This window comes from Phalaenopsis equestris, unplaced genomic scaffold (genome assembly GCF_001263595.1).
Source record: "Phalaenopsis equestris unplaced genomic scaffold, ASM126359v1 Scaffold000223, whole genome shotgun sequence".
Taxonomy (NCBI): Eukaryota; Viridiplantae; Streptophyta; class Magnoliopsida; order Asparagales; family Orchidaceae; genus Phalaenopsis; species Phalaenopsis equestris.
Window position 1 is genome coordinate 1,880,684 of NW_018164665.1, and position 11,068 is coordinate 1,891,751.

General features: G+C 37.9%; 2 protein-coding genes across 2 annotated transcripts; one reads left to right on the top strand and one right to left on the bottom strand.

Annotated features, from left to right (window-relative positions):
* The first annotated feature begins 1,260 nt into the window (after positions 1 to 1,260).
* LOC110023260 (LOB domain-containing protein 1-like) lies at positions 1,261 to 3,249 on the top strand. Its single transcript, XM_020722574.1, has 2 exons — positions 1,261 to 1,550; positions 2,817 to 3,249. The coding sequence occupies exons 1-2, from the start codon at positions 1,305 to 1,307 to the stop codon at positions 3,183 to 3,185; spliced, it is 615 nt and encodes a 204-aa protein (XP_020578233.1). The 5' UTR covers positions 1,261 to 1,304; the 3' UTR covers positions 3,186 to 3,249.
* Positions 3,250 to 6,205: 2,956 nt separating this feature from the next.
* On the bottom strand, positions 6,206 to 10,596 carry LOC110023249 (tetraspanin-3-like). The gene is made up of 2 exons (XM_020722561.1): positions 9,923 to 10,596; positions 6,206 to 6,743 (listed from the first exon to the last, which is right to left on the bottom strand). Exons 1-2 carry the CDS (start codon positions 10,454 to 10,456, stop codon positions 6,399 to 6,401), a joined length of 879 nt encoding a protein of 292 aa, XP_020578220.1. The 5' UTR covers positions 10,457 to 10,596; the 3' UTR covers positions 6,206 to 6,398.
* Positions 10,597 to 11,068: the final 472 nt, after the last annotated feature.

Here is an 11,068-nt window from a genome sequence, read left to right on the forward strand (position 1 = left end):
ACATATCTAAAACCTAAACTTCAAATATCATATAGAAAGTGAAATAAAACATATTCATTTCAAACCTAAAACCAAAATATCGAATTTTACATACTTTGTCATGCAAAAAGGAAATTTCTTGCATGAAGTAAAGATGCACTAGAGAAGGAAACACTATTTTAGTTCCGGACAGGAGAGGAGGTCATGGAATACGAGAGAAGATGGGTAGTCTTGGCCGTCAGCGGATGTGTCAGAGCGAACAAATCGAAAGAAAAAAAGAAAGAAAAAATGAGAGGTTGTAGCATGGGATAGATATTCTAGGGCATTTGTGTTAGACTTCTGTCTACTTTGTGTTGGACAATAATCTACTCAATTAAATAAACTTGTTATGTTAGTCAGTTGACAAAATTTTGACGCAAAAATTGACGTAAATTTGACGGCCCTAAACAACTTCCAAGTTCACCACAAATCTAACGCAAATTCAATGGTAACATTTGTGTCAAAAAATTTCTGATGCAAATTCTAACGCTAATTCTCATCTTTTCTGTAGTGAAAAGTGACGAGCAGAATTACCAAAAGTTTTTACGTGGAACATTTGGAAAGAAAAAAAAATTAACTGAGCTTAGCTTAATTAAAATAATCCACTATGAGTTGGTGATTACACGTACAAACTTTTGTTCTGCATGCATGAAAGAGTTGCAAGATTTCTCGAGTTACAACGGGCATGTGCCAAAGAGCTTGTTAGAAACAATTTCAATGGGGAGCAATTGTTGGAGTTTCAGTAAACCATCTTCAAGGTGCGTTGTGACACAACATAACAATCAAGATAATGTACCGCCCCGTTAAACTCTTCGTGACTCCGCTACGTCAGTTGTTACTTCACACTCAACTTCACTGCTCCACAACGCAAGTCTTAACTCCATACCTAACTTCACTGTAACAAATAGATGGTGGCCAACTATGGTCGACGACTATTGGAGCATGAAAAGCATTCTTTGGATCTTAAGAACATAAACAATGTCGGACATCAACCTCTTCTCCAAATTCCGATCTTCCTCTAACTCAAACCCTAGGTCCCCTCCCAAGAGATCATACAAATTTAAATTAACCACTAACATAAATACAAAACCATTAAATCACATCATTAACTCACCACACAAAATTTAATATTAATATTACAATCATCCAATCACTCCTAAACAATTTCCCCCCATATCCCCACCAAACCCCACCCCCTTCCTCCATAAATACTCATTCTCCCTCCCCTCCATGTCCCATGAAACCCTCCCCTTATCCTCCACTTCAAAGTTGTAGTCTTTACAGACATGAATCCCAGCTTCCACCCTCATTTCTCCTCCACCACTTCTTCTTCTTTCTCCCCTCCCCTGCCTCCCCATCAGAATCCGGCTCCGAGGAGTAATTACCAGAGCCCGTGCGCCGCCTGCAAGATTCTCCGCCGGCGCTGCGCCGCCCAATGTCTTCTCGCCCCTTACTTTCCTCCGACGGAGCCCCTTAAATTCACCACCGCACACCATGTTTTTGGGGCCAGCAATATCATCAAATCACTTCAAGTAATCCTGCCTTTCTTCTCTCTGTTCCTCTCTGTTCTTCAATTTTATTTTATTTTATTTTTTTTAATTAGCGAATATTTACATATAAGCCACTTGAAATATTGATATTTATAAATTAATTAATTAATGAGGTGTTTTTTTACTTAAATTGATATATTTATGTGCGTCATGATCAAATTATACGTTTGCATAGATGCGTACATCAGAGGTTATTCAGAGGGTATTGGGAGGTTATATCCGAGTTACAAAGATATTACAGGAGGGTATAACCCGGATATAACCCCCAACACCCTTTGAACCACCCTCCGATGTACGCAGCTCTGCAAACGTCTTACGTACGCAAATTTCTCTCTAATTTTTGAGCAACATGAAAGCAATATGATTGATAATTTTCAACATTGTGATTATATTAAGCAAAATTATAATATTAGTTAGAGAATTTTTTTATAAAAAAAATTTCATAATGAATTTTAAAGTTTTTTAATTTCAAATTGTTAATTACAAAAATATCCCCTATTGTCAAATTAATTAAATTTTTTTTAATTTATCTCCACTAAATTAAAAAAAAACAAATTTATCAATAAATATTGTTTATTCAATAATTTTCGATAGGTTGAATAAACAATATTATTTAAAGATAATTATTAATATGAAAAAAATTCCATATATATACTTTTAGAAGATGATTTACATACATACCACTTAATTCCTATATAATTACATATCCAACCCCTAAAAGTCCATTTTTACCGACATGACTAATAAGCCTCCTAAATTATGCATGAAATACATATTTCATTTTTAAAAATTAAAATAGTAATATTTTTTTATGTGATAACATATTTACATGGTATTAGAATAATAAAAAAATAAAATAACAAAAACAAATATATATATATATATATATATATATATATATATATATCTAAAAATAACTCGTGGCTTATTATATTCAATGAAATTGAAACGATCTCAATCTGGCTTAGAATTGAAACAAGCGAGCTCAAATTAAGTTATCTGTATTCATTTCAGCTCGATCCAACACAAAATTGAAATTGATCACGAGTAAGTCTCAAGTCAGCTCGAGTCGATCCATATATGTCTCAAAACCAACTCATAAAAAACTCAATCCAAAGTTTTCAACTCGTAGCTCGACTCGTTTATCTCAATCTAAATCAAAATTCAAATATAACTTTCGAGCGAGTAACGATCTTCCAGCTAAATTCACAAACCCTAACTTCTTCCATAAACTCATGTGATAACCAGGAGCTGCCGGAAAGCCAGAGGGCTGATGCAGTGAGCAGCATGGTGTACGAGGCAACCGTCCGGATCAAAGATCCCGTCTACGGCTGCGCCGGCGCCATCTGCTACTTACAGAAGCAAGTGGAGGAGCTCCAGGCGCAGCTGGCTCGGTCGCGAGCGCCGCGAGCCGAGCTGCTCGCCGTCGAGACCCAACACAACCATATCCTCGCCCTCTTCTGCAAAGATTTTGACTTCTGCTTGCCACAGCAGCCATTATTTGATTCTCCTTCTCCTTCTGCTGCTGCTCTGAATCCTTTTGAGGGTTTTGGTGATTTTCTGCTTGAAGATGATGGCCATGGAAGTATCAGAGAGGAGACAGTGTGGACATCTTGACGATGATGATGATTTGGCTCTTGCTGAATATTATGATTTTTTATTTAAATATTTAACTTGATGAGAAAGGTGTAATTTTTTTTTTCTTAGGAACATAATTGAGATAATTGAGACATTGTCAGAAAAGACTAAAGTCTTACTGGCACAAAAATTCAGTACTCATGACTTTTTTCAGAAAAAGTTATCGCCTTGCATATTTACAGTAATTAGAAGTTACATTATGAAATATCGACCATGTCTTTGAGATTCTTTACTGCCAGTCAGCAAACATAACCATCAAGGTTGCTGTTACTTCTATCGAATCTTTCATGATCGAAGCATCGCTTCACTCGCTCCTAGGCTGGTATGTCGTTCATTCGCTTGATCGGCCTGTCTACTTGACTCGGTCGGTCGGGTGGTTTGCCCTGCATCAGGCTGTGAATTCCTTGTGCTCAACGGAGTTGATTCTTCGCTACGTATCCCGCTCGAGATAGTCATATCTAATTCAGTGTAATTTGTTCATACATTCTGGTAAGCATGAAGTTTGGCTGCATGGTGTGAGTAGGAGAAATAGTTTGAATTATATAGAGAATACAGTGAAGTTGAAAAGAGAAGAAAGATTACTTCAGGAGGCTTATCCAAATAGACATAAATTTCTCCAACTAACAACCTTTGCATATTAATATCAAATTTAAATTTTTATTTACATTATCCACCCCTTCCTCAAAGAATTCAAGCTTGTGGATGAACTTCTATGGTGTGAAACAATCTTTTTAGAAAAAAATTTACTCCGAAAGCATTTATGAATCATCAATAACTTGATCTTAAATTCCATCAGCTCGAAAAGATGACGACGGCTAAAGTTTTTGATCATTTTTTGATATGTTAATATTAAGTTCGGTAAGTCAGAGTGTGGACAGCGGCATAGATTATATGAAGTCATGCCTTCAACAGCGTGAGCGAGATGTGATTCATGTCGTCGTCTGCACGTCCGAACGTAGTATTTTCTCGCTGCCGCCTCTTTAATGCCCATGTCATGCTCCTCATATGTTGATAACCTGCCCATTCATCAGAGGAAAACAAGTCAAATTGAAACAGTGGCGTTTGTATGTATGTGCTAAATTGATAGTGCCTTGGATATATGTCAAACTAGAGTATGCATGCATATAAAAAATGGTCCCCAAGACTTGAAGTATTATTATATTCTTTTATATTTTCCACCCACATATGTACATATACATGTATTTGGATTTTTGAGGGCAATAGGTTATATGATACACCACCCCAGTTCTCTCTTTTGGCAACTCCTCTTACTTTTCACAGGTTTTGCAACCATTGAGGAAGAATTTTTTTGCAGTGAAATATATGACAGGAGATATAAATAAGGTATTGTGGCTAGTAGGGGGGCTATGTATAAAACAATAACTTTTCGATAATGTAGGTTTTTCTCCTCGGGCCATCGGATCTCAGAAAGGGAGCTCAGAGTCGCTCGAAGATGACAATCTAACAAAGTTCTACCTCGTCTGATGGCATAATAATAGGTTGAGACGAATAGAAACCGCGAAAATTAGAGAGATTAGGAGGAACTTAGAAAAAATAATCATGGAAATGTTCTATCCCAAGAGTTGAGTGACTTGTGTAGAGAAGATTAGAGAGGTGATACGCCGCCAACAAATTTTCATAATTCATCACGAATCTCGAGGCAATATTTTGATAAAGAAACATTCAAACTTCAATTAAGTGTCATCGAGAGCTCTGATTTCAGTGAACTTATAGTTAAACTGTTCGGCTCGATGAGACAGACCCAATGATATAAAAACTATTACAATCCGAGTCAGATCAAGCTCAGATCAAATAATTAAATCACTTTTGGAGGATTACTGGACATTTTTGGAAGATCAAATGAATATCCAATCTAGCGATTTCATAGTTGAATCAAACGTTTCGACAAAACGAATCCAACGAGCCCAAGATTGCTCAATTCCGACATCATTAAGGAACTCAAATGTCCATAAAAGCAATTGGATTGAGGGAAGCTCTCTGGACTGTCCGATCAATATGGTTCATATTTCTGCAATAATTGCACCTAGAACACTATAAATAGAGCCTGACCCCTCACATGGAGGAGGCTTGAGAGAGAACTTGAGACTTTGAGAATGACCGCAAGTCCAACATCATCCCTGTCATTGTCAATCGTCGTCGACCACCACCGATCGTCGGTGACCAACACTGACCTCCGTCGACCACCGTCGGCCGCCGTCGACCACCGCCGACTGCCGTAGACCACGACCAACCAACATGGACTGTCGTCAACCACCGTCGAGCACGCCAACCTTTGTTAATCGTTGCTGACCAGACGTCGTCAGTAGACGCTTTAACTTGGAAAATCTAGTAATCATTTCCCGTTTGTGGGATAAGAGACATTTGTAATGATCAACCTATAGCGAATTTTTATAACTGGATCAGGCCTCGTGGTTTTTTCTCTTTACGGATTTTCCACGTAAAAACTTATGGTGTCATCAAAGGTTATTTCCCTCTCATCTGAGTGTGTTTTGAATCCTGGTGCAACGCAAAGACGATATTCCATTACTCTATCGCCGTGATATTTCTAGCACGCATCAAGAGGCCATGAGGAACTTAGAAGATTTGTTCGACGTTTCCAATAGCAAGCACCAAGTCATAACTTTGACAAATTAAACAATGATTTCATGTAACAAAATATCTCAAAGCCTTTTATTTTATCAAAATTTGCATGTATCTCAAAGCCTTTTATTTTATCAAAATTTGCATGCACGTCACATAATTTTTATGTATTTACATATCAAATACCTAAGATATTATATTTTCATTTATAAAATTTTAGTGTCATAAACTTGTGCAGGAAAATGTGTGCTTTACTCTTAAAAAGTTAGTAATAGTGACATTTCTTATATGACATTAAGGATTTGAATGCCATCTTTGTAAATATAATACTTTAGATGTGCAATATGCAACTACATAAAAACTACATGATATTTATGTTAAACTTCAAATGCTTCCCACCACCCATAAGAAAGGATGTCATAAAAGCACTTGCCATTATTCATACTTAACAAATTAAAGCACTACAAACAATCTAGCCCTTTCTCCTAAACACATTAAAGAAAAGAGAACCCAAGAATAATACAATCACTACAAACACAACAGGCCACACAATCTCCTAACGTCTACTGATTTCAATTGCAGGAACATAAGCTATAACTCGAACCTGCCAGGCCTGGATTTGGTCATCCTTGCCTCCCTATAAGCCTCATCATTGTCCATTCGCTTGTCGTTCCTGAACGCAGCGCAGGCGACAACATAAACAAAAACGAGGATGATGAGGATGACAATGTTAATGATTGAAACTTTTCTCCAGCTGCGTTTCAAGGTGGCCAAGAGGCCGGCCTTGCATGAGTCGCACTGGTAGCACAGTTGCTGCTGATCATTGCTCCAACGAATACAGTCGATGTCGTTCACGAGCATCCCTGCGTTGACGTTCCATAGCGTCTCGTTCATGTACACATACCCGCATGATGTAGGTGGCTTGCAACATCCTGACTGAAACATGAAAGTTTATGTTAATGACATAGTGATTTAAAAAATGATGGTAGGAACATAACACTAAATAATTGATAAAGAGGCAGAGAGAGAGAGAGAGACTTGTAATAAAGTAAATAGTGTCAAATATATGGTGCAACTTAAATTATAGGAAAACATTGGAGCATCTATGGTGGTAGCAGTTGGATTTTGAAATGTCTCTGTGCAGATATCACCTAGGAAAGAGTTGTGTGAGAAATGAAGAACCATAGATGAGAAAGTGAACCTCGAAGTGGAAGAAAAATCTCTATGGATTTTATCAATATCAAAGAAACTAGTCATTATAGGGAATTGCTCATGGGGTCTTTAGGCTCTCTCTCTCTCTCTCTCTCTCTCTCTCTCTCTATGATGCCACTTGATGGTCACCTCAATTTATTGGTTATAAAGGCTGGCTCAAGGTAGAATACATACAATGCTATACAAGAAAAAAATTACATTGTAAAGAAACAAAATATGTACCAAGCTAAATAGTTGAATGTATGGTATATGCATCTTGTCATGTCATTTAGCTATTATATGAGATGATGAAACCGTACTGACAAATCAAGAATACTCGCCAGGTCTGTTGAAGATAATTGATCGAATTAATCTATGGAACTAGATGGCCAAATTGATTAATCGGTCCAACACTTGGTCAAGCTATTTTGGTCGAATTATCTAGCTAGGTCGTACTGAGCCAGTTGACCGACTGTTAACTTGACATGAACCCAGCTCAATAGGTTTTGGCTATAGTAGCAAAGGTGCTATGGTTATCTATAATGGCCTATAAGCCAAACTCAGAGCATAGCACTGTTTAAAATTGTGCAATCTAACGGGCGTTTTAGGCCCACCTCAGTGCAATTCTAAAGAAAAACGCTTTAAGATATACGCATCAAGCGCCTCAAGGTGCGCCTCATTTCAATTCCACTAAGGTGTGCACCTCTCCTGCTTATATTTTTTTCCTTCTATATTAATAAAACATCTTTAGCACTAATCATGTGATAATTGCCTCAAACCTGAATAAATCCAAGCTTTCCTTTCATCACAAACGATTATTAGACTTTTTGACATTACATTCTCCTTCAAACTCAAGTTATCCTGATTGACAACCAAACATCTATTAAAAAAGATTGGCCTTTGCGAGAAGAAGACCTTTGAAACAATCTTCCAATTACAAGGCCCCACTGAAATGACAAACAGAAATTATAAAAATCATTACAAAAATACCTCGTTTCTCAATAATGCAGCAAATGTGGTCGTCTTGCTTCCTGAGGAAAAGGGGAAATCAGAAAGAGGAACCCAATAGAGATATTTCTTCTTCTTTGCTTACCTTACTCTCCTGCAATGTCTCTTTCCCTCCCCACCAATTTCTCATTTGTCGATGGTGACCTCAGGGGTTAAGTTTGCAATAAAAAAATTTACAGTGATGATTCTGACTTAATGCCTAATCATAAGCTCGCCTCCAAATTTTTTATGAATTTACATATATGATACTCTAGCATCATAAAACTATGCATCAAAGTATATATTTCAATTTTAAAAGGTTTATAATAGTGTTGAGAAAATTAGGGCGAAGAAAACAGTAATCGACACAAATTCAGAAGAACACAGAGATTTAACGAGGTTCGGCAAAGATGCCTACGTCCTCGGGAGCAGAGCGGCGAGTTCCTTTCAATAATTAGAAAAGGGTTTACATAATAGAGGGATACCTCCTGTCGTCCTCGGGAGCAGAGCGGCGAGTTCCTTTCAATAATCAGAAAAGGGGTTTACAGAAATTCAGGGATACCTCCTAGGGTTACTAACAGACCTATTTATAACCCCAAGAGTAAACCTTACGCACAATATGTAATTACAACATTACATTAAACATTACCCCTGTACCATACCGCGGGGTTTTGCCCCCGCACCCCAACCCACGTAACTTCCTAATTTGGACAGATTCTTCCGCTCCGCTCCGCTTCGATCCAGCGTCTGTCCCGATATGATATATGAGCCATACCATAACAAATAGTGATATGTTTGATGTGGTTTTAAAGATGTAAATGTTATGGATATAATTATAAAAATTTCGATGTTAAATATGCAAATACATAGGAATTATGTGGTCTGTATATCAAATTTTTACTGATATTTCAGCATGCAGATATAGCATTTATGCAGAATGAGAGAAATGAATAGAATGGAGTAATTCTCCCATTATTCACATATGAACAGTTTCTCATGTATCGATTAGAACAGAAAGAACATAGATTTATGAAGCAAAATCAACCGCCAGCAGAAGAAATCTAACTAAAAAATGATTTTTTTTTTGGAATAAAATTAAGGGGGTATTATGCTGCAACTTAGTTTTATGTTAAATAGGATTTATTAAGTCTGATAGATCTGAAATTACCAAACCCATGTTCTTGTAGAAGAATTTGGGAGCAACAGTGGAGTAAATCTGAAAATCTAGATTTATGTCTTAGAAATGATGTAACGCGAGAAGAAGACGACGGAATGCGAGAAAGTTGGATTTTATGGAGCGATGGATTTATATTTTTTTTAAGGTGTTTGGATGGATTTAAGAAAAATTCATGATTAAATCCGATAAATAATACTCTGCTAAAGAAAAATTAAGAGCCTATTTGGGACAGCTACAGTTATTTGGAGAAGTAGTTCTGAAACTTATGTTTAAAATGCTATGCTGACTACTATAATTTTTTTTTAAAAAAATTCATTCTATATTGTTCTAGTAGCTACAACACTTAAAAGGCTTCCTAAGAAAAATATAATTTTCAGTTGCAGTCTTATTGCAAATGTAAAATATCCGCGTTATACCTCATTGTAACTTAATTGTAACCTACTTGTAACTTAGAAATATATAAAATCAGAAGCACGGTACTTATTAGTTAGTAGGTTATAGGTATACCCAAATGAACAAAAAACTATTCCATACGGATCGGACACCGCACGCAGCCTATCCGCCTTAAATCACCTGATCTACGGTTCAGATCTATTTCGGTGGGCCCCACCTAAATTATTTAAAAAAAAAATGAAAAAAATTCTGACCGTATAATTTTTTCTAAGACTGAATCGAAATCAAGTTGAAATTACAGTCAAGTTGACCCCTTTTCACCTGAAGCTGCTAAACAGAACAAAAAAGAGAGGAACTGATCCCTCACCTCAATGGCGGAAAGCCGGCGGTGGTAGAACATATCAACAGACTCCGAAACCACCATCCCTGTCGTCGGGACCTGCACTGTTCGATGCATCCCCGAACAAGCATGCGCATCCCGAAGACAAGAACTGATTTTGAACCAGTATTCGGGATCGCTCACTCGGTTCTTTAGCCATCCCGAGTAATCAGAGAGCTGGTACTCCAGAAACAATCGGTTAACAATCACCTGGCCATGGCCGCTGTCTGTCACGCCGAATGCGAAGACGATGAAGCCGGTTAGGGTTACGATGATGAGGAACATGACGAGGAGGTAGAGTTGCAGAAGCCATGACTGATGGTAGCAGGTGCCGAGGAAGCCCAGGAGGGAGATCACCATGATTGTGATTCCGATGATGAGGATGGGCCATTGGAGGAATCGAAGGCATTCGGTGCTGTTTGCGCGGCTGCTGAGCCAAATACCTCCGCCGAGGATGGGGATGGAGGATAAGAAAGTGATGAAATTAATGGCGGATATGAGGTTATTGGTGCGGCGCATCATGGTTTCTGCGATTCAGTAGGTTCTCTGCACTTTGTTGGCTCTGTTCTGGTTTTTTCGTGTTGAAGGTAGAAAGCGGGGGTTTTGAGGAATTTCCGGGGAGAAGAGGGGTCGGGTATAGCTGTGTGAGATAAAAAAGTGAACTTTTGTATTGGGGGTGGTGGTGGGTGAGGGTGAGGGTGAGGGTGGGGGTGTAAAAAATATTAGACATGGATGTCTAGTCAATGAGTTAGGTGATGAGATGAATGACGACATAATGTTTGATGATTGGTCTTTTAAACGACGTGCAATACGTTACCCGCTGATGAATAAATGACGACATAATGTTCAATGATATAATGTTCAATGATTGATCTTTCGAACGACGTGCAATATCCGTATGAAATATTTTCTCGTGGGATGGGGGTGGGAAGTAAATTTTTCTCGTGGGGATGGAAAAAATATTTCATCCCGACGTTCAATCACCAAGCGTCATGTCTGTCGATTAAATGCATGACGACGTGACGCCTGATGGTTGGTCGTTCGGACATGCTGTCTTCGGATGAAATATTTTCTCGTGGGGGGTGGGGTTGATGTAAATGCCTCTTAAATTACATATATATATATATATGAAAA

Bases quoted from the DNA above. Each gene is read 5' to 3' on its own strand.
- LOC110023260 (XM_020722574.1), top strand. From the start codon at position 1,305: ATGAATCCCAGCTTCCACCCTCATTTCTCCTCCACCACTTCTTCTTCT. The intron at 1,551-2,816 runs GTAATCCTGCCT...TGTGATAACCAG, and splicing joins ATATCATCAAATCACTTCAA to GAGCTGCCGGAAAGCCAGAG.
- LOC110023249 (XM_020722561.1), bottom strand. From the start codon at position 10,456: ATGATGCGCCGCACCAATAACCTCATATCCGCCATTAATTTCATCACT. The intron at 6,744-9,922 runs GTGAGGGATCAG...TTCATGTTTCAG, and splicing joins GCCGGCTTTCCGCCATTGAG to TCAGGATGTTGCAAGCCACC.